We start from the raw sequence: 24,095 nt of genomic DNA, 5'->3' as shown, positions 1-24,095 counted from the left end.
TAAATGTGATTTCTACATTCTTCTTCCATGGACTGTGAGCCCCTCCTTCAACTCGCACCGTCTCTCAGCGATCTGTTTTCTGAACTGAAAAATTCACAGCAGGATGCGCTCTGGTGAAACTAGCTGGTACAATCTTAAAGCGCTCCTGCCTCATCTGTCTATCCTGCAGCAAAGCAGAGTGTGTGAAGAGCCCGCGCACTAGATCCGGGAGCCTTCAAGCAGCTTCCCCCAGGAGGACAGCCCTGGGTCTGGCTCCCAGCTGCCTGCCCTGCCTCCTCAAGCCTGCCCCGTCACAGACACGGCTCAACTCATCACAAAGCAACTGCCACAGTTCACAGCCAAGCGTATTAAGGGATACCAACAATTTTTTCAGACTTATAAAGATGGTTTTTAAGAACTGCTATTGGGACTAAAGCCTCGTTGAATAGTTCCACACCACAGTACTGATATTGTGGTTTTCCTTCCTGCTCAGGTGCACAGGACGCTCCCGACGTGGGGAGCCAAGGCTTATTTCCATCGCTTCCTGACCATAAACTACAGCAGAGCAGTGGAAATTCACATGGGAAGGCAGAATGTTTGATCACCTCCCCACCAGCTGCCTAGTGCGATGGCAGGCTCAGAAGCAAGGCTGATTTCCTTCTGTAGAGAAGGAAAGGTGCTTGTGAACGCAGAACGGCTGCTGAACAGCAGGGAGCTGACACACCAGCAGCCCACGGAGGAGGCCGGCCTTCCAGCTCAGGCCTGTGACAACACCTGCTCTTCCTCCTCTTCAGCGTCTCACTCAGCCCCATTCACTGTTATTTATGGAGCCTCAGCAACTGTTGGAGCTGGCGGAGCTGCCAGAACAGAGCCTTATTTCACACCGGGGAGCTGACTGTCCCTGCCGGGGGAAGCAGGAGGAGGGAGGGGAGTGCCAGGCCCAGCCACCGGCAGCCTCCGCGTGCGTGTATGATACTGAGGAGCAAAAACCTGCAGGAGCCGACAAGAACAAGTGAAACGGAAAAGTTGCACGGAAGGGTGTTCCTTCAGCTGCTCAGGGTCAACCAAATTGTTCCCAAATGTTCTGATTTGGGTTACCAAGTTAATACAGTACACGGCTGGCATTAGTGTCACATATTTCCCCTTGGCCTCCCTAGCCTGTTCAGCTCCTCGAACAACACGGAGGCTAGCTGGCACCTGAAGCGACATCGCCGTCACCCTCACAACCAAGGGAGGATTTTCATCTTGTGCAGTGTTAAACACTCATTCTCTTCCCTTATTGCATTTCTTTGTTACTAAGACCCATCTGTTGCGAGCTGCCAGGCTCTCTCCTCTTCCCTCCAGGAAATCAATAAATAAGGCTCTCCAAGAATAAGCTGCACTGTGGTAATATCAACTGGCATGTACTCTTTTATACTACATTCTGCCTCCAGACATAAATATTTCTTATTGCTTCCAATCCCTGCATCCTCAGCCATCGCTACATACCTAATTCCCTATCAGTTACGCAGCGAGAGGCAGCGATTGGCTAAGCGCACAGCAATAACACTAGATCTTCGGTACACATGGCAAAAATTCTCAGATACCAGCAAATAAGAACCAGCAAAGACACATGTGGCTCCTTTTACAAATCAGTATCATGGCTTATTTGTGATTTATCATCACAGAAATGTACAGAGGGATTATCAGGGGGAAAGAGGGTGGGAGAAAAGAGAAGCTCACTTTATTAGCTAAGCAGCAGACTCAGCCCTGAAAAATACCTTTCCTTTTTAGCACTTATCTCTGCTGGCAAGCATCCAGCCATATTTTTGCTAAGCCACAGTTCTGAATATCTGTTTTGCCCCTGAGGTCCAAATTGGAGGCACCCCTCATCTCAACCAACCACTTCAGTCTAAATTAGGAGTGACAAACACAAAATCCATCAGCGCTTCAGCTGAATGCCACAGTGATGTAGGCATATTGCTTGAAATGGAACAGGGTAAACAAAGCAATCAAAATACTGCATTTATAATGGAAAGGGAAATTCATACTTCTCTTTCCTGCTGATTCCGTTCATTTACCCTTTAAATTAGCTTTCAAAAGACTCCTATTTATAACCACCATTAAGAGACAAATTGATATATATTTGTTAATAACAAATACAAAAAATAAATATTCTAGATGCTGGGATACAGAACCAAGAGCAAGTTTTAAAAATGACAACTCAAACTGCACACTCATACTGCTACAGTTCTGTCACTTAAAGGAGGAGAAACAAGACCAAGGTTGTTACATTTAAAGAAAATAATCCAGGGACTTCTGTTGTTCCACCATATCAGTTATTTCCATCTTAGGGCCAAGATGAAATAAGGATTCTATATGCTTTTTTGACAAAAATAAATAAATAAAATGTACGTATGGACTTCTGACTGGGGTATAAATGCTTTTTTTTGGGGAAGAACACTGGTTTTTCAGAGTTCCACACACATCTGCTTTTCCCACCGTACGCAGGTTGCTGGGTTCCAAACATAGCCACAAATTCTCAGACACTGTCACGCTCCTACGTGACAGCTGGAGCCACAGTTCCCTGTGCCAAAGCCAGACCCAGCACTTACCAGCACTAAGCACTGCATTATCTTCAACCACTTTGGAGACGTAAGCATCAGGGTTAATACAGAAATCACTGGAACCCTAGATAGAGACAAGACAAAAGGGAAAAGGAATTTCAAAGAACACTAATATCAAAGAGCAGTTGAGCCAGGTTAACATCAGGGAACCCTCCACTATAGGGATTTTTCAGACACTGAAGTCTCTCATCGCCATCCCCTCTAGCACAGCTTTACACAGCCGCAGCAGTGCTGGAGTACAAGCCAGTGCACCCCACCATGGAGTAGCTCTGTACTTCTCATAGATGCAAATGACTGGGACAGCTACTCAGAACAAGAGACACAGTAAAACAGGCACACCATAATATGCATCAATAGCTACTTTATCTTGTGTTTGATAACTCTGCAGCAAAGGGTGAATGGGACTTGGACAAGAGCCACTTACCACTGCGACAGCCAACTCCAGACCCAAGGATCCCCAGCTGACAATCAGGGCAAACACCCCAAGCAAACACACCCTGTAGGAGACAGACAGATGGCAGATGTAGGAGCTCTGATTTCAAGCATCCAGATCTTTTGCAGGATGTATTATGTGCAGTCCAAAGCAATTACCAAAACCAAGAAATTAACAAATACTGCATCTTCACACAAATCATCTCATTTTATATGCTGCAGACAGCAGCAGCCAGGAAAGTTTACGTCCAGTTGTTGGTTCCCATGTTTCCTGGCCTGGGGCTGCAGGGAAGGAAAAAGATGCCCAAAGAGAAGCCTTTAGTCTGCTTCTAATGGGGAAGCCAAAGGCATAAAGGCACAGGGGTGGTCCAGGGGAAGGCAGACTGGCAGACAAATGGCTACAATCCTATCACTTGAAATAGTCTCACTCTGGACATTACTTTCGAAACCCAGAAGATATTCAGAGAAAAATACCCTACCCCCCTATATATGTATGTATATATACAAACAACAAAATCGGGCAAAATCCTTCTGTTTCTAGAATAAATGAGGCTGTCTGGTGTAAGCAATGCATTGGCTACAGACAGTTGGACAGAATACTTTGCCTGTTAGGACACCTGACTTTGGTCTCCAGCTCTAAGCATCTGAACACCACCTGAGCACCTCACATAGCCCAAGGAGAGAGCCAGGCATCTGTAGGCAAACAGCTCAGAGCAATAGTTAGATACCTTACATAGATGCCATGTGAGCACATCTCTGCACAGACTTAAGTTTCGTTCTGGCAGCCGGACCTCATTACTGGCAGAAATAGTAGGAAATGTCTATCAGGCCAAGACAGACACACAAAGCAGCGAGATGATGGAGCGGTTGTCTCATTGATACCCAGCTAGCACACACCAGTGGGAAAAGCTTTTGCACTTCCCCAACCAGCACATTAGCTCTTCACCTTTGCTGTCAGTATGAGTGCTAGAGACATTTAGGCAAAAGTGCTCCTCAACTCCCTCAGGTATGGGAATGCAGACTAATAAGCTGTATCATTTTATGCATCCCTATCTTCAGAGTAAAGGGGTACTGGCTCGCTTTCTCAGGCATGCTTTTTACTTCAGGCTTTGTAATACAAGCAGGTTCCTCCCACCTTCCCTCCAAAAAAAAAAAAAAATCATAATCAAGATATTCTTTACTCAAACCTAGTGCGAGCACCTCCATAAGGAAGGGGCATCTCTTTTCTGTTACATTTGTCTCACTGAAGACTAGAGCTTTACAAAAATATATTTGTAGGTCTGATTTTTATTTTTATTTTAAAAAAGCTCTATTCCTCAGTTTAACAACGTATTTCTGAGGGACCACAGATCCATTCACAGAATGGGGATTCGCCTTGCAGAAGTCGTGGAGCCTCACCAGACTGAGCCCTGTGCAGCACTCTGGAATAAAGTGGCTAAATATCTTATTATGCTTTTTACAAAGGGATACAAAAATTATCAGTCATGGATCAGCAAGGTTCTGTGCTTTTACGACATAAGGACAACACCGCTTGGTGCCTTCAGCTGAGCGTGGTGATCTGTTCAGTGTGACACAGTTGTTGTTTTACTTTAAATGAAGATGACTGGGTCAGTAACTGATTGCTTGGCTGAAAGATCGAAAACTGGCATTTCACCATCTTGCTTGGCTGTGACACACTTGCTTCTCTATGCCATGTGCTCCCTTTGGGGAATGCCTTAATATGAACTTCTGGCTAACATGGAATGAGATTCTAATTTAAACTCTGGGTTTACCATCTGTGCATACACTTGGACTTTTGTCTGTGTAACCTGCCAGGTATGAAGTCATCTGGCAAATAACAAATCTGAATACGCATTCCAAGTATTAATGGTATCACCGTGTACCAGGATAAACTCTTGGCTATGTCAGTTGTCAAACTGTCATTATGTTTACGAAACCAGTATCTTTGCCAAATATGCCAAATTAAACCAAGCTTCAACATAGAGAAATATATTTTTTTCTTGTAATGGGGCCTCAGCATGGCAGCATTTGCAGAGCTTTGTAGAACCAAAGATGCATTAATATTGCAGTACCATGGCAACAAGACTCCTCCTCATAGCTGTACAAATCATTGTGTGTTCTCAGTTTAAAGTGTCTTCAGGTGTGACAGCCAAAGGTAAACAAGAGCAGATCGTGACACAAAAGGCATGCTACCAGGCTGTGTAAACACATGCAAAGCTTATCATCCATTAACAAATGCCTTCACCACTGTAGAGAATTACAGGGAAATTTTTAAAACCTGTAAATTCAAGGGAGGATGTCCACATTACTATCTACCAGCTGACTCCCAGGCAAACCGAGGCAACCAGTGCTACCCAGCAAAAGGCAGACTATCCAGAGGAGTTACCTGTTTCTGATGCGAAAGCAAGGGACAAGAGTACCACTGAGTTTTATAGCTTCTTCCTGTGAACCTCTCTCGTATGTAGCCCTAATCCAATCTACAGAGCAATGCTCTACAAAGACACTGTACGTTAAGAGACAGATATAAACCGTTCAGCCTTAAAAGCCCTTGAAATCAACAGACAATAGTCTAGAAGTTTAAGCTATCAGGCACTTGCACTCAGCTGGCCTTCCTTCTGCACTGTACCTGGGTCAGGACTTACCCCAAAAGAATGGCCCTGGAGTTTCTAATGAGTCCAAAGAGCACCAGCAAACATATTAGAACATGGAACAGGAGCAGGCCCAGGTAACCCAGCCACCTGCAGCAAATAAAAACACAGTTGGCAAAGCAAAACTGGTGTATACAAACAATAGATTAAGCAGTTGAAGTGACTAATGGAGAAAAAAAATTATCCTCTCTTTTCCTGGAGTAAGGGCCACTGCTAATGATTTATCTGCAGAAAGCACTGGCTATTTGCTGGGTCTGGAGTCCAGGCATGCAAAAACATTCAAACAACATGCTCAGCATACACAGTTGTTGAGAAATGAGACTGCTAATCTTGTGCTACTGTACAAGTTATATGCAACTAGACACCATCAGGCAAAGAAGCATTGCACTTTCTTGAACTAGACATTTGTCAGAATGTGCTTCAGTTAATCCATATGTGTGGACAGAGGTGTTCTTTCGTGGAATACACTTGGTGTGATCTTTTATTCAATAACTTGAATAAAAAGGAAAGTTAGTGCATGGTGTTACCACAAGGAACAAGTTCAGTTTCCTACTCTATTTAGTTAATGCACCATACAACCACTCCCCCAGTGTTAGAACACAAGCTTTTGTACGTGGAAAATAAGTTTCCCTTCAGCTGGTAATTAACCAACTGAAAATTAAGAAAAAAGCTGTTACCATGCATTTTCATTTAAACTGAATGCATTTTTGCTCTAAGAAATGAAATCAGTGGACTGGGCCAAGAGCACCTGTAGTAACATACACGGCATTTGGCTCAGCCACCCAGAAGACGCACTTAATTATTGCAAAATAGGCCAAAACAAATGCTACAACCATTGTACTACAGCATACCACTCACCTGTACCAGTCATAGAGGTCAATTTGAATTGCCAGCTCCTCCAGAGACAGCTCTTCGTTCTTCCAAAAGGGGATCTCGGTTGTTTGCCTGACCAGATCATCCAAGAGACCTTGCAGCTTCTGGATAATGTGCAGGTAGTCCGTCTGCTTTGCGAACATCTCCTCCAGGACGAGTAAGTTTGGCTCCACTGTTTGATTCAGGGCCACTGCGGTATCTAACACCTATAGTGTGGCAAAGAAAAAAAAAGTTTAGGAAGTCACAGAAGTAAAAGAGGATTCATTCTTACTAGTGAGTTATGGACAGCTTCCAGATTACTACTTTTCTGTCTTAAGAGGCTCAGACTGCTTACCCTTCAAAAGCAACCTACAAGCATCTATAAAGTTGATTGTTTGCAAGTTGTCCTGTGATGGTATCTCAGCTGAGCCTTTACCATGCACTTTATGTGTTAAACGGGCTCTGCTGATAAGCAGGAAATCTTAAATCACAATAGCCATCCCTTTTTTAACCACCTCCTGTACCTTTGCTTTAACATGGTTTAAAAGCCATTTTCCATATCAAAATATAGAACAGAACAGCACAAACCCAGAACACAGCCACTAGGGCTGGGAAGGCAAATTTTTTTCCCTTAAGATTTGTTCACCTTAGTTCTAAAACAGGTTAAAAATGTCTACAATTAAGTCTAGTGGAGGGACATTTGTGGAAGGTTATGATGACCTCATATTAGTACCTGTAGCCATCAGGGTTGCAGAAAGGTACCATGAAATTTGAGGTAGTACAGCAACAACCAATTGTGCTAAAATGATACATTCTACTAACAGACTCGTCTGCTTTGGCCTGCCTCCATGTCCGTGGAATAGAGCTGATCAGAAGCCGTGTTTAAATCAAGCACAATCGCAAAGAGAAGACTTCATTTAACAAGCTGTGTTTGCTCTGATATTTTTAGAAGAGCTGAAGAAAGCATCACTCCATTAACGGAAATTTTAGCACATCTCTAAGCTTGGAGACTAACAACAACAAAAAAAAGGCAGAGATACAGGCACAGACACATTCAGGAGAAGAGGTGCCGAGGAAGTCTGCTCATTCCCTCATTCCCCATTTGTGAGGGTGCCTCCCCTAGTGCTTACCCGGTCCTGGACACCTGCCACAGTGCGGTTTGCATGGCGTAGCGAGTAGGTCAGCCGGTGAATACCGTCACTAGTCTCTCCATTCCCATAGAAGCCAACAGCAATGCCAGCACTGCAGAGGAAAAAAAAAAAAAAAAAGCAAAAAAGGGTACAGTTAAAGCTAAAGGGTAGCGATATAATGTACTGCTTACCTCTCCAAGGCCCTTCGTGGTCACATCAGCAGCTTCCACAGAAAGGGAAGCTGCATGTCTCCACAAAGAGCAGCTGGGGTAATCATGCTCCCCAGCAACCACCAGAAAAGTTAATCTGTAAACGTTCTCCTGCATTTCCCACGCAGCCAACAATTGTCTGTATAGCATCCATATAATGAACCATCCCTTCTTAATGTGTGCGTTTCATTTATGAATGAAAATCTGTTAGAGAACCATTAGAGAGTTCAGACCCAGCCACGGGCAAGCAGAAATCCAGACAGCCAACCTTGCTCCTGCAAGAGGAAATGGGTGCTACCATTGCTCTGCCAGGAGCCCCATGCCTTCTCTGGACATGAAATACAGATAGTTTCATTACATTTTTAAGAAAAGGATGCAGAGAGCTTGCATTGACTACTTGTCTATGGTGGTGTCTTCTGGATCTATTTCCATGTCTTCTCTATCTACACTCTGAAATATGCATGAACATCATCTATCTTGATTTATCTTCCATTAGAAGCATTTGAATTGTACTGATTTAGACTATTTGGAAGCAAAGCTTAATAACTTGCTAGGACAAAAAGCTTATTTATTTTTAAGCAAGTGATTTTCAAGCTTGCAGACACAATTCAACTCCAGCTGCTTGGCAAATTACCACCTATCAGTTGATTTGCCGTAACTGTCCACACATATCAGTCTGCCCCAATTATGAAGTAAACCATATTAGCTTAAGCCTCACTTACAGGAGGAAGATCCTGTAAATGAGTTACAACCAGGAGATTATCTGAAGCAAGTCAACAATACCCCTTCTATTAAGGCATTACCGCAGGAACTCACCATTCCTCTTCCCAAGCCCATTTTTACTAATAACAGAGGAAGAAAGAACTTGTGAAGGGTTTATACAACTGAACTCAGAGGAAACAAACATTACCAAAATACACATTTCCCATTTTCATGTCACATTTACCTTCAGAGCATCCAGAATCTTTTCTGGGATGGTTCTCAAGACACCAAGGTTGTGGTACTGGGAAGGAAGGTGGTGGTGGTGTGGGAAGAGGATGGGGAAAGGATTTTTGCTTTCTTTTTAATTTTAAGTTAAGAATTTTCTGGATGAAACAGTTTCCTCACAGTAACTTTGTGCTTGGGCTATAGCACCACACTCACAGAGGTGGTTTGAAGGAGGTATGAAAGAGGAAGGAAGCAAGGCAACCAACAGCTTCCAGAACAAGGAAGTGCAGGGTCTTAGTTTAACAGGAAGGGTCACAAAAGGACATTCAGCGTTCTTCACCGCCATCACCCAGCTGGGGAATAAACCTAAGCAGGCCAGGGTGGGCTTTGTCTGGATAACAGACACTTGCCTAGATTTGCTCTGGCATGTACGCCAGTCTGCAGTCCAAATGACTGTTTAAGCTGTCACTCCTGTCCTGCAGGAACACAGCATCCCTCCTTCCCTTCCCATGTCTCACGCACCCCAAAACCAGTGAGCAGAACAATATAGTTCACCTGGCTGCACTTCTGCTTTTTCTTCACATGTGCAAGGAATAGAAGTAAAGATCACACACTGGAAGCAGAGCCAGTATGAAAATCTGCCAGCCCCATGCTTTTTTCCAACAATAAAATCTCCTGAAATTATACAGGGCTTGGCCCTTAAGCCTTAGCTGAAGACTCTCCCTTTGATGGCAGCAACTACATCATACACAAAGAGAGGTGGCACGTATGTAATTCCTAATATTTAGTGTTAATACAAGAATTTGGTCTCTTTCTTCATGAACACCATTCCTCAAATGTTTTCACAATGGCAACAATGCTGATAATGGAAGAGAGAAAAGCCCTCTGCATTCCTCCCTGGTTGCAGCTATAATCAGAGCTTGATAATGCATGCCTAGGGTGCAGGTGGTGGTGGTGAGGATTAACAAAACAGAAACAAACACAAAAAACAGCACTCCCCATCCCTGAGAACTAGCGAGATTACAGATCCTGAGCTATTCCCAGGATAAGGCCACTCAGCATCCCATCACTGCAATTACAAACCTCTGGCTTGAATTTCCCCTTGTCTTATCAGAGCAAACAAATTCAGACAAACCATTTCATTGTCCAGAGCAGCAGCAAACTTTAGCAGTTGTTTATACTGTCAACACCAAATAAATTCCAGGACATTCCAGGCTTTGAATATGCAGATTTGAACCCTCTAATTGGCGAGTGATGTTTATTCATCCCATTACAGCTACTAGAATGCTATTCTTTCAGCAAAGGCTTGGTGAGTGCCCAAAACCTGCTGCTTGGTTCTCAGTATTCCCACCACAGTAGCACTTTTTTTTTTTTTGGTGGAAAAGGCTCAGAAACAGCACTCTGCGTGAAGTGGCAGCAGTCGTTTTTTCCTTAAAGACTCAATGCTGCTAGTACCTTAGCCACTTTACATCAGAGAGCCATTTATCAAGTGCTGCCAACTACAGGCAACTGACTCAAACCTCTCTACCGCATCAGAGGCAGAACCACCCCAGCAGCCATCCATCCTCACAGGCGTCCTGCCCAGCACCGTGTCACCACCTCCAGCCGCCCATAACCACCTAGGTAGGTACTGTCACTACTCACACACAATCACAGAATCACCTAGGTTGGAAGAGACCTCCAAGATCACCCAGTCCAACCTCTGACCTAACACGAACAAGTCCTCCACTAAACCATATCACTAAGCTCAACACCTAACCGTCTTCTAAAGACCTCCAGGGATGGTGACTCAACCACTTCGCTGGGCCACCCATTCCAATGCCTAACAACCCTTTCAGTAAACAAGCTTTTCCTAATATCCAACTTAAACCTCCCCTGGCACAACTTTAGCCCATTCCACCCAAAAAAAGAAGCACTCACAAAACCCCTGAGAATCGGCAACAGAGCTGTTTATTGCCGGGACATCTTGCAGGTAAGCCTGCGAGATGTCCATGGTGTTTGGTGGCTCCAAGCTAATGCCTGGGATGGAGCCTGAGCGACAACAAGTAGGGAGCTGGCTGGGCCCTCCTGTGACGCTGTTGGTGTGCTCGGATGGCAGGTAGCAAAGACATGCCGCAGTAGTCCCTGGTCTGTTCTGGCCGAGGTGGATCCACTTCCATTGGTTCCTCCACATCTGGTGGATCCAGCTCCACGGTGTTTGGCAGAAGAACAAGCCAGTCCTTGCCCGGGACTGCCCAAACAGGATGCCTTCTGTCCGGAATGTTTTCAGGCCAGGGTGCCGAACGAGGGGGTCGTCCAGTTCCACCCCCAGGTCCCATGCCACTGCCAGGTTGATTTTCATGCATGCGTTCAACGCTGCTGTCTGGTTTACATTCGTGGCTGGGTCCCGCACTGTGTTCTGGACTATGGGCACGTTTCTGCTCCCCGCGGCTGTCTGCCTGATGTTCCTGCCTTTGCCCCACATCACCGTTGCGCCTATGGGAAGGCCCAGGCCTCCTGTCGCTGTATCTTTGAGGGGGCAGCCTGTTCCCCGCGTCATTGCGGTGCCAGTGGTACCACCTATACGTGTCTGTGGGCTGGGCGCCAGAGGTCCCTTGGGCACTGGTGTCTCTCATGCCACCGGCGCTATCCCTCCGCCCACAACACATCTCCTTCTGGTCGGGTGCATTCCTTCTCGGTGCTTTGCCGGACGGCATCGCTGTCCTCGCACACCAAGGAGGCCTGCCACTCGCCTTGCGAGCATTGAGAACATTTAATCTAAATCTCCCCTCCGTTTGTTCAAAGCCATTATTCCTTGTTCCATGGCTACACTCCCTGGTAGAGTCCCTCTCCAGCTGGGAGGAGACAGACCCAGGACAGCTGACCCCCACTGGCCAAAGGGGTGTTCCATCCCATCTGGCGTCATGCCGGGCAATTAATGTGGGGTGGCTGGCTGGGGGACGGGAGGGGTCCTGGCTGCTCGGGGATGGGCTGGGCATCTGCCTCTTCCTGGAGCAATAGGAATTAGGATAAAAGCCATTTAAATCAAGCAACAAATTCCTCTAGATGTGCATCGCATACATCCACCGGAACCTACAGACAGTACGTTAATTATTCCATTACTGTGCAGCAAATGCCAGCTCTGCATTCGTACGCTGTGCTAGCAAGAGCTACTTACACGGAGCCATTCCTTCTCCTAGAAGCAAGCCGTGCCGTTTTGTGGTAGTTCCCCTTCCTATCATGCTAGAGGGAGGGAAGCCATCCATCCCTGCAGGCCAGAGGCACGGGCTGGTTGCAGCTGCCTGGATCCACGCTGCGACCGAGGGGGGAGCCGAGCCGAAGAGCAGGCGGGGGGGAACCGCCGGCGGGGGAAGAGAGAAGTGTTGCTGTTGCTTTCTGCTTGCATTTGGCCTATCTAAATCCAACAGTTGTTTCAAATCCCTGCCTACACACACCGGTATAAGTTGCTGTTGTTTAAAGCAGATTTAAACATTTGAACCAGTTTTTAACTACCTTTTATTTGATTAAAAAGAACCAGGGGCTCCCTTTTATTTGAGCTCCCTCTTTTAAAGTAAAAATAGATCAACTCATCCTAACCCAACAGTGTAAGTCCCTGAGGTCAGGACCGACCTCCTGGTTTCTTGCACAGACCCTGGAAGGCTCCATAGCCTCAGATAGAGCAGACATCTCCCAGTCCATGATGACAAAACCATCGCCCAATGGGGAAGCCTGCAGTTTTGTCATGCAGCATGGATACAAGAACAGCATTCCTGAATGACACAGCTTTTTTCCCACCCTAGCACCCTCTGGAAGATACTCCAACGCATTTTCAACACTTCTGTGGGAAACTCATCTCCACTTGTGCTATTCTTCCTTCTGCCGCACTCCCCTCCCCAGCACGCACACGCCTCAGCTCCTCAGTCCACACCACCCCAGCCTCGGTTCTTCCTCCCAGACCTACTTTTGTCACTCTCCTGCCCCTTCCACTAGCACTACCACTCCCCTGCCTTCCTTCTCGCTGGTATTTTTAAATAAGAATAATCTTAAAATCTATCTACTCAGCTCTTAAGGGACATTTAAGAAATTTCTCCTGCTGCTCAATACAGCATTAAAAAAGCCACTTGGCTACTCAGTCATTTTGGTAAGTTTTAGGATACCCATATATGTTAAAAGAAAAAAACAGTACACTCCTGAGATTAACACTGTCATTACTAATGCATACCCACGGATGCACACTAGGGAGAGACTATGTGCTACACCAGCTCTTCAGACAGTTATATGACAAGAGACAGACCAGCAGCATGCTGCGACTTCTACATATTCATACAGAGACAACCCTATGATTTTAATTACTGCATGTTGCGTATGTACACTTCAGTATCACTTTTCAACAAGGCTCAAGAAATTCACGTCTGGAGAAAAAAACACCCATTTCCCTCTCTCTTTTCCTGAAAAGCTCACGGCTGAATTTCCCCAAGGACACAGCCTCCCTATTATTTGCATGCAAGAGGTGGATGGGCTTAGGACATTCTATGATAAAGAGAGAGAAAAAGAAATCAGGTGTAATTCCACATTTCCTTGTAGTGCAGCCTGCAAAAAATGTTTTCTGGATTACACAAGGTGTATGTGAACAGCGGAGCATTAATCTGATACGGAGAACATACTCATGCCTGCTGATGGAGAGATCTTCCAGTCATAACACACACACAGTGAAAACCCCTGTGGGCATCCAATCACTAGTCTGAAAAGATGAGCACTAGCCATTCACATCACATCTTTAGAAATGAATAATCTAACTACACCAAGTCATCTTTAATTACAGGAACTTCATAAGGAGAGCCCTTTTTAGACTTCATGTTCTCAGGAGGAATGTTAATTTGTCTGTCTAATTACCACCTTGCACTTTAGCACCAAGGGAAAGCGCTATTAGCACTTGAGAAAGCAAGTTTTCACCATTTAATTGCACCCATTTCTTTCAGGTATCCTCTCCATGAAGCTTCCTACCCACCTTCGGAGCTGAGGTCCCTTGCGGGAGCGTTAGCATGACCTACAGGGATCTGAGGATGAGTGGATTTATATGAGACGACAACTCTCCATACACACAAACCAATCAAACTTAGTAAGGACTAGCAATGAACTAGGTTTTCAAGGAATAATCTAGGCAAGTCCTTCCTGCAGCTTTGTGATTAAAGCAACCGGGAGGACTCATTAGAGAGATATTTTGCTAGAGAATTCCTATTAACCAGCTCTGCCTTCCTGCTGGCTCAGCATTCTTCCTTTTGCTCAGAAGGAAAATAGGTAACAGCGATCCACAGTGATCCAGAACTGAGCAGGATTCACAAACTGCCCTCTGGGTTTAACCACTACCTAGATAAGCGTGTACTAGGCATGGCTGGGCTCAACCAGAGTAAAGTAGTTCTCAGCTAGGAAGACAACAGCCCACTTCATGGCACTTGGACAGAACAGCGCAGTCTCTGGCTCCTCTCACTGCCTGAGCATCCAAGCCACCTTTGTTCCCCTTGGTGCGAACTGCCTCCCAGGTCAGCCTGCTGACCCAGGCAGACATTCAGTGGAGCTTTGTTCCCTCTCGCTGGAACCTAACAGCATCTGCCGGTCTGGCACTTCTGCTGCATGTCACGCACAGCTAGGACAGGACATCTCCAGTTGACTGATCTTTAACTGCTGGTACCTAATTGGGACTTCCTGCTAGTGCAGATTGGATTCCTTGCTTGTCGGAAGCCGTATCTGCATTCCCAGCCAGATGCCGAGCACAGAGTGCCAAAAGGCACCGCTTTGAGTGTGCTGTCGCATCCAGCTGCTGTCAGAGGGGCAGAAAACAGACCTCGGCTTCGCAGAGAGCAGCAGCACTTGGACAGCAGCTGCAGCTACCAGGGATGGTACCATCCTGCTACCGCGGCAAGCGCCAACTTCAGAGGGGAACTTTAAAAAAAGGTCAGAACAAATATTCAGGCAGTATCACTGCAGATTCCAGGAGAATCTTAATTTTAAGGATACTCCTGCATTTAATACTTGCAGAAATAAATAGTACACCAAGGATGTAAACCAATCGTTCAGATTTTGAGCAAGCCTAAGCCGTTTTCCAGCTTGTGGACATGACTGGGAGTTGCATCAAGCCTACCAGAATTTAAATGCTGACCTTCCAACTTTAAATTGTCTCATGCACACTTGGGGAGATATGCAGAAAGCCTCCTCCTCACCCTGCCTACAATTAAAAGCAAACAGAACTACCACACTCTGCAGCAGCTGTCTTGGACACAAATGCTGCATAACAATAGCTAACAAGAGCCTGTAGCAGCAACACTACTATAAATAGCATCAGTTAGAGTTTCTGTAAGAAAGGGTTAGGACCACAGCATTTTCAGTGGATTGGAATGGATGCAGCTGAAGCTCCTGAGATCACTAAAAAGAAAGGTGTCTGAGGTTGAGATTTCTTTTTTGAGTTGTTCTCTAGTTTGCCTTTCCGTTCCAGGCACTTACTTGCAATCAGCAAAGCATGGAAGAGCTCCCTGCAACGACAGCAGTATTTTTTAAACATACTAGCTCTCCTCCAAACCACTGAGCCCTGGCTTTCACAGGCAAATCCATCCCCAGCTTGCTAAACCCACAACATAGTAATGTCTGCTCTGTGGTGTTTGTTCTAGTACTCCAGGGGTTTTCTAGTCTCTCAAGTATGTGCCTCGAAAGAGCAAATACCATTTGCTTTCTAATGGAGAAGTCCATTAATAGCACAGTCTAGCCCCTGAACAGCTAAGCTTGGCCTTCAAGGAACACGTATGCCTCCAAACGGGTGGTGTATCTAGGACATGGTCTGTCAGTAGGTTAACAGAAAAAGCGAGCCACGAGATGCAACAAAATACAATTGTCTCGTTGTTGCCTCCTTTCTGAACACGGAACTGCTCTCAGAACTGCGGAGGGGCAACTCAGACCACTTAGACTCTCAGGTAAGAGAATTGCTTGGAATAATGCTTGGAATTGGCAGGAAAACTCAGTGCTCAGTGTAAATGTCCACAGATCCCAGAGAACTCATTCTGCTCAAGTCAAAACAGACTAAGCCCGAAGTTCTTTCCAGGGGTCTGCAAATATGTTCCTGCTTTCAGATGCCCCATTGTTATCTTTCTAGCAAATGGGATCCTTGTCTGTGTTGACCAAAAAAAAAAAAAAACAAACAGAAAAAAAAAACCCAGAATGCAAAATGTAAACTCATTCATTTTAACTTCTTCTGCTCATGTTCTTCACCAACTACTTAAATTCGCTGGTTTTCCAGGAACATCTCCAAGAGTGTCTATTGTTCAGCCGTAACATGAAACATTGCTGACACTAGCAGCATTACTAGCAACCCTTGGAGAGAGCTCTGTACATTAGTACATACAACAAAATGTAGCAGTGCCTAATACAGGCTACAAAATCTGAACGTCCACGTCCAAACAACCGTACTTCCAGACCCAAAAGAAGGATTTGTGCCTCTTTCTTCATAATCTACTCTCAACCATAGTCATTCTTTTCAGACACCAGCCTCGAAGACTCTAAGAAATCCCCATCTAGACCCATCAAATAACTGAACTCTGTATCCCTCCTATTTAAGTGTTAAGCTCCCAAGGACGCAGCGTCCTTGATTTACCACTCACGAAGCATCAAAGAGCAGCCCATTAGCTATTCCTTTTCACATCGCTCAAACCATTAGGCAGTTCAGCAAGTGGCAGAGAGGAAGAAAATGCATTACAGACATTTAAAACATACACCTACCAAGCGGAAAGAGGGATTATTGCCAGCATTTACTAACTACAGGCACAGCACCCCAAGCATGAAAACGGGACACGACGCCCTGTGCAGCGAGGTGCTCACCCTTACCTGCACACCAGGGTCGCGATGATGACACACCATGCTGTACAGCAGCAGTCTGCGTTGAGGTGTTCTTCGCTCTTTCGGTGGCGACAGCACAGCCAGAAGGAGTAGAACAAGAGGAAGAGCAGGTCCAGAGCCAGGCAGGAGAGCGCCACGCCACCCAACAGCAGCAGGGCCTGAGGAAAAGAAAACCAGTCGTCAGCGTGGGACCACCGAGCACCCACAGTGCAGGCCGTCAGCCAGGGCCCAGAGGTCTGAGGACTCGGCCCTGAGACAGTGCTGAAGGCCAAACCTGAAAACTGGTGGTTTGATATGTTTTTTTGGGGTTTTGTTTTAAAAAGCCACAGACAGGAGGCTCCGAGCAGTGCTTTCTCCCTGCCCTGCCTCTCTGCTCGATGAAACCATCTTCTGACTCTGAGCTGCAGAGAGCCAAGCCATTTTGTCTACCCCATCTGCAAGCAGCCCAAGTGAATCAGGGAGGGCTCCCTCTTTCCTCCAGATCAGAGGTCAGCAGATTTAAAGAGAAAATAAATGAATAGTTCAGCCAGCTGCCTCTATCTGTACAGTTCTTTAATCCTCATGAATAAATATGCAGGCTTATTCATTAGACATCCAAGTGCATGAGTAGGTTTGAAAGGGGGTGGAATTTATTATACATGTGTGATATTGAATTTAAAAAAAAAAAATCTCCATGCAATGCTTCTATTCTAGGTAGACCTAGAATACATGCTAAACCCTCCACATACCATCCACACATACAGATACAGCAAAACTAATGCAGATGCTACAGACACACCAGCTTGAAGTAGTCACAAGCTTCGGTATTGTTGCACCTATTTCTATTCAGATGTTCCCTGGGAGGAAAGGAAAGCAGAAAGTGTTTAACTCCATTCCAATTTATTTTTATTCAGAAAATCCTGGCTGAATCCCAAAAATGCAAAACATTTTTGTTAAATAAGAAAAAAATAAAATGAATTCTAACACTAAATCCAGCCACTCTTTCTCAAGTGAATGAATGAAGCAGAAGGATGTTATTTTATCCAGAAGTGTTTTTGGGCAAACCCTTGGGTAGCAGTGACAAATGCCAATGTAGTAAAAACGGCGTAAATATCTGCAAAGGACCTAAGTTACCTATTGCTGCCCCAATATTGGGAAGGCAGGCATAGACCTGTATCGGCAAACATAACACTAAGGTTTAAGCTTTTTAAATCAGTCTCTCTTTTTCTCCTCATGCAGAAATTCCTTTAAAATATTTATAGGCTTCCTTCTGATTGAAGCAACAACTGCCTCCTGGTCAAAGACGTGAAACACAGAATGCTGCAGTTGCAGCAAGATTCTCAACAAAATTCTTGAATATTTCCAAGGGAGTCTGGCAGCAAGTTCCTCTTCAGAGGGTTTTTTTTCCCTTCCTTCTCCCCCAGCTTGCTCCATAGGTACTCCCAGCTGTGTTTGAATTCTGGCAAGCTATATAAGCCACACAACACTTGAACGTACTTCCCAGCCCAGCAAACGGCAGTATTTATGGGCTGTAGTGCCCATCAGCTGTACATAATGAGATTCACACCAGTTAGGGCTCTCTTGCTGCATGACAGATATTCCACGTCGCTGCGCGCTGGGTGCCTTCGCGGCCTAAAGAGAGACCCAGAGCTCACCGAGCATGCTGGGGATGCGGGGAGCTTACAGGTGCACCTTCCCCAAACTCAACAGCTGAAACTCCGTCCCCTTGTAGAAACCAAACTTGGGGATTTTTAAGAGAGTGGGGCTGGAAGGGAAAAAGCACTCTCCCCCTTTCCCATGATTACGCCAGATGGTGTGCGCACCGCTCGAGTTCCTGAGCGCAAAGAGGCCTTCGAGAGGGAAGCTGCATTCGGAGACCCAACTTCTCCCACTTCTGAAGGCCTGCCATGTACAAGCCCTCAGTACTAATTTAACCAACACATTCAGCCTACCAAAGCTCCTTGGGGATATTGGTTATTTTTTAAATGCTTCAGGCTGCTGTAACGCAAAGCTTGCCTGCGCCGCTTGCCTGCGCTGCTTCGCTCGCACCCTCGGCCCTCCTCGCTCGCTAACAGGCATTGCCTCCGGAAAGAAGAACCCACCGAAAAGTCCTCCCAGAGACTTTATTAGCAAAAAAATCACTCTGCAGTTCCAGGTGGAGAGGAACAGCCCATCTGAAAAGGAACAAGCAAACAAAAAAGAGCACACACACACAAACTGCCACGCACCAAGCAACTTGGAGTTCTCACTTTGAAGGGACGCTTTAATATATGCTTAAATGTAAGCCTTTAGCCAAAAGGGGTTGGCTGGCCAGTACACCCAGATCTGTGTTTCATTTTGCAGAGAATATTTGTTTTCCATTAATGGATATGTGCCATGACAACAAGTGAAATCATCCAGCAGAGCGGTTATTAATCTTTCTGACTGATGAGTCAGTTTAGGACCCAGAGCCTGGCTGGCAGTGAAAGCCTGGTTGCAACCAAAGATATGCCTGTGCCTGCTTGTCGGGATTAAATAACAGTATTTTAAAAAGGGGGTTGAGGCTGGATAAACCCTCAGAGACTTTATCCTGCAACACTAAATCTGGGACTCGGTTATCCAAGGCCACGTTATCCCAAGTAAATGCAAAATTACGCACTGGGCCTTTTGCCACAAAAGAGCATCAATTCGTCTTCGAACATTTGCTGAACTACCAGAACCTTTATAGCGAATGATGCATGAACTGCCCTTACAGGAAAATGGAGACAACTTCGAGGAGCAACATTTTACCACTGTGCTGACACTAATGGCAGAAGTGGAGACAGAGCAGTCCCTGAAAATGAGTGTAAATCCAAGTGGTATCAGCCAGACTGGCAGGAGACGAAGCTGCAGTGTTCAGCAGCTCTTTCAAAATAAAAGTTAATAGCAATGCACAGGGAAGTAACCATGAGCAGCACTGCTAGCTTGGAAAGGCACCGTGAAACCTGAATACACTTGGTCTTGTGCATGCACTGTGCTCAACAGCCTGCTGCAGCGTTAATGGCTTTTCTCAGCTCTGCCTGGGTTGCCAGGATTCATGGCATTCACCCTCTCAATGGGAATAAGAGGACAAAAAGGGGCAGAAAACATCTAGGTTCCCATGCAGAGAGAGGCACCATCGCTGTAAGAAATACAGGTCACGGCAAAAACATCCCCCACTAAAACCCCTGGGGCTGGTTAAGCTCTACAGAGGCAGGAGTTTTCACATGGTATGAGGGTACCTTGGGTGCTGGTGTAACACCCAAGGACATGGATGCAGATCAGCCTTCAGCACAGCACGATTCACAGCCTCCAAGTCTCCAGTATTGACTCAGCCGATACACAGACTTGCCTACTGGATGAAAAATCCCACACCGAACAGCAGGTTTCAGCTCTCTTAGACCCCAAGTTCCCAGCTGTGATCTACATCATTAGCTCCGTGAATATCTCTCTGATCTCTGTGGTCCTGGAAGGCTAATTTCTGCTGCTGAAACTGCACTTAAGGGACGTACACTCCACTCCATCGTCCCCCAGCAGGAATTGCCTTCATGTAAGGAACTGCAATCACAAAAGTAGTCAAGAAGAGCAGTAGTGATCTACACGAGATGAGAAAGGAGATATACAAGATATATTTAGGCACATTTCGTTAACGAAAACCTCAAAAAAATAAATAAAAACGAAGCATTGCAATGCAGGAGGTAAACACTGGGTTGCACACAAGTGTCAAGGTTCAGCATTGCCTGAAGCCTGCTGGTTTGCCCCTTGACTGGACAGAGCAGTGTTGGCTTAGGGCCTCGTCCTCCCACCACCACCTCCCCTCTGCCACAAAGGCTACTTGGCACAAGAAGCCCTGGCAGCAGCACGGGCTTAGAAACTTAATCCTGAATACACACAGACTCCAAATAATCCATATTAAGTACAAGTTTTTACCAATTTCAGCCTATCCAGTTTCCAATTACCACGTTTTTTTGGCCTGAACCATACTAACAGCAGTCCGGCACAGTGAGCAACTCTTCACATGAAATAGATGACAGCTATTTCTGGATAGCATTGCTATTTTACTACTAGTCATAAAGTCCTCTAAAACCTCAAGAAGAAACTTGAGAGGAAAGCTGAAAGTCTTCAGGTGGTTCCCGAAAAGCATGTAGATTTGCTTTTAATCTTCCATCAGTAATTTGAAAATTATTTCATCTTAAACTTTGTAATTCCAACCCACAGGACAAAATATAAAATCCACCAGCTATAGCTTTTGAGCATCTCAGCAACACAGCTGTCTTAATCATTGCCAGATTGAGAGCTGTTTATAGTTTTACCTTAAAGTTAGCGTTTGCCAAGAGAAAGCTTTCCACTCAATCTGCAACTAATGTTCCTTCTGGATTTCCATGCAGTGACTTAAGATTGCGATAATAGAACAGAGAGAAGAGGTTAAAGGAGTGTGGGAAGAGAAAAACGTTCGCCCAGAAGAACAAATGAAGCAAACTGGGCTGCTGCCAAAGCAGCACTCATCTCTATTTATTCCATCAAGGACGGAAGTCTTCTTAGCAAGAAAAGAAACTGCTGTGGGATAGTGTCATGCCCACACTACTTTCTACACCTTTTTTGCAGACCTCAGAACATCTGAGAAGCTTATGTACTCACAGATGATAAATAATTACGTCCTACCAAACTGATCTCTGTGCAATGCTGGCAACAGAAGCAGCACATTCTGACCCCTCATCAGCTCGCTTTGATCGTGCTGAGAGTTCAGAGGCTCGATTTTCGTTTCATCTCCCTTCTGGTGAAGAGTGCTGTATGTGGCGTTTGTCGAGACACTGAACGTCTCAGGATGTCATTCATCCCACAGCCTCCACAGAAGGACGCAGGCTTTCTAGGGAACACAGCCAGCCACGTATTGGCAAATGTAATTGCGGGGCCGGGGGGGGAAGGATGTGGAAACCACGACTGATCTCAGCACTAAACCATCCATATCTCCTCCGCCTGGGGGACAGGCCTTCCCAGGCCAATCGCTGCGTTCAGCACAGCAGAGAAGCAAGGCTGCGCAGGAAACGTGCCGTGGAAGAGCCTTTTCCCACGGCACTGAGATGTATTCTCCTTCGCTCGGGATCCCGCAGCAGCGGGGAAGAGCACCATGGAAACGGAGGACAGGTTCCACCGCCTCATCTCCTTCTGGAGACATCTCCCAGGGAAAGCACGCTGCAAGGAAGCGCGGCAGATTACAGATACACGCGGTAAGAGCAAGTCCACACTGGAGCAGCAATATAGGCCAACGCTTTGCCTTTGGCTTTTTTGGCTACTGGCTTTCCTTGCTGGAAAAAAAAGGGAAATGCCAAGGATTACGTCATGCATTTTTATTTTATTTTTATTTAATCACCTAAGGACAAGACACCAGACACTGGAATAAAACAGATCTACAGTTGAAACATCTAACACGACTAGATAGCCCAAATCAGGTTAACCAGGTTGGTTAAATACACAAGCTAGCTTCCTTAATGCTGAGAGGCAATCTACACGGGCAAGGGCATTCCAGAGTTAATTGGAATTAGAGCTGTGAACTAAAGTCACTTTAATTACAAATGAGTGTTCACACAGGGGTTTAATGTAGTTTAACTAGAATGGTCTTAATTCAGTGCAGTTTAATTCACTTTAGTGCATTTAAAGTGGTTTAACTAATCTGCTTTGAATTTATTCCTCCAGTTAATTCAGATTAATTTCTCAAGTGCCCTTGTACATGCAACGACTGAGAACAAGGCTAGTTTGATTAGAAATTATCATCATTTCCTCCACGTTAACATTCTGACCCCTTACTTCATAATTAAACACTTTCAACACTGCCCCTATATTTGTTACAATTCACAGAAGCCACCAACGCAGAGGCCAGAAAGACGTAACCTTGCTGATAGTTGGTTTATTGCAATAACAAGCACGAAATACAATCATTGCCAGAGTTTGTTTGAGACTGTGCTTTAACAATTTATAGTGCAGGTACATCTACGCACCTCAGCTTCCATAGGTTGCGTGGGGACAGGTGCTAGAATTCATCAGAGCACCTCCTATCACAAACCAAAGGGAGACGGAAAGCACCCAGTAGAAAGGATTTGCTTAACAATTGGGTTGTATTTTTTTTTCCTGCCACAAATGCAGATCTAAGCCACGCTAATCAGCGGTGAACACCGGCATCCTATTGGGCTGAAGTCAAATAACAATCCTTTTATTCCCTCAGCTGTTACCAACTCAGCAATCTCCATCTTACACAGCAAGGAAACATTCCCAGAGGTAAGGGGGTCCTCTAAATTGGATGTTCTTATCCCTCATTCCTCCATAATGCTGGCTGAAAAACTCTATGCGTTACAGCGATGAAAAGAATGAGACACTCACCAAATTCAGTTTCCATTGACAGGTCCCCACAGACTAAATCTTTATTAAATGAGGCTTAGCTCAGAACTGGCAGCTTGTCAAATGAGCATTCTCGCTGAAAAGGAGGATTTCCTTTCTGGGGATTCTGCAAATTCCCTTGCAGGGCTCTAAAAAAAACATGGGCGCATCAGTGTTCATGCAGGTCTTTGCTCCAAATCCCAGACCAGCAAAATGTGTAAGGAATCCCCTCGGGAACAGGCCTCTGGCTTTAGAAGTTCACTCCTTCCTAACGTTCCCGGTCAGATAACGTTAAACCTATTAGCCAGCTTCGTTTAAAGACAAAGATCAAATAAATATTTGGAATATTAAGGCGAAGGGCGCTAAGCGGAGCGCCAGAAGAATTGCATGGGTCTCCCACACAGCTCACGTGCTCGCTCAGCTCTCCCATGCCAGACCTGCACAATTTCTCCAGCCCTTCCCTTCCCACAACAGATTAATTCACGCGTTCCTGACCAACGGCGGTCCCTCTACTCGGCCTTTTAGAAGCAGCTTTATTTCCCCGCTTAGAAAGCTGTATCACCCATAAAAGCCTTAAAACCCAATCTCCTCACAAGGTAATTTTCCAGCAAACTGGATAATGGAAAGAAACTCCGCGCTACAAAGGCAGCACGAATTTAATGCTCCTACAACTCGGGGATAAGCAAGCAGTGCCTGCGTTACCTGGCCCGAGCCCAGGCGCTACACAAATTCCCCTGCCAAGCCAAGTCCCCAGCCCCAGCTCTGCTCTCGCTGGCCTGGATCTCCCCGAAGGCGAGGTGCGGCGCTGCCAAGCTGCCTGTTGCACGCAGCCAGGGACCAGGGGAGGCTTGCACAGCTCAGCACGTGATCTCGGCAGCACTGGTATATTAAAAAAGAAAAAAAAAAAAGGAAAAAAAAAAAGGCAGGAAATGCTCAGGCCTGCAGCCCAGTGACTTAATCCAATTTCCCTCCTCTTCCCTCCCCCCTCCTACAATGTGGGCTCTCAGACAATGCACTTCATTTAGGGGGAAAAAAAATCTCATCCTTACTCACTATTAAGCCTATCCTATTAAACCTACCCTTACTCACTATCTAGCAAAGTGT

At 45.6% G+C, this 24,095-nt stretch overlaps 1 protein-coding gene across 3 annotated transcripts in view; it reads right to left on the bottom strand.

Annotated features, from left to right (window-relative positions):
• The window catches only part of TTYH3 (tweety family member 3), a 79,130-nt gene that overhangs the window by 24,316 nt on the left and 30,719 nt on the right, over positions 1-24,095 (bottom strand). For all 3 annotated transcript variants that reach the window (XM_048061296.2, XM_048061305.2, XM_048061300.2), the window contains exons 2-7: positions 16,632-16,801; positions 7,648-7,759; positions 6,524-6,744; positions 5,660-5,755; positions 3,010-3,082; positions 2,574-2,649 (exon numbers count right to left, since the gene is read on the bottom strand). In XM_048061296.2, coding sequence (XP_047917253.1) covers positions 2,574-2,649; positions 3,010-3,082; positions 5,660-5,755; positions 6,524-6,744; positions 7,648-7,759; positions 16,632-16,801 — 748 coding nt within the window. The remainder of the gene's footprint in view (positions 1-2,573; positions 2,650-3,009; positions 3,083-5,659; positions 5,756-6,523; positions 6,745-7,647; positions 7,760-16,631; positions 16,802-24,095) is intronic.

Source organism: Anser cygnoides, chromosome 15 (genome assembly GCF_040182565.1).
Source record: "Anser cygnoides isolate HZ-2024a breed goose chromosome 15, Taihu_goose_T2T_genome, whole genome shotgun sequence".
Classification (NCBI taxonomy): domain Eukaryota; kingdom Metazoa; phylum Chordata; class Aves; order Anseriformes; family Anatidae; genus Anser; species Anser cygnoides.
This window is presented reverse-complemented; position numbering and strand designations above follow the sequence as displayed.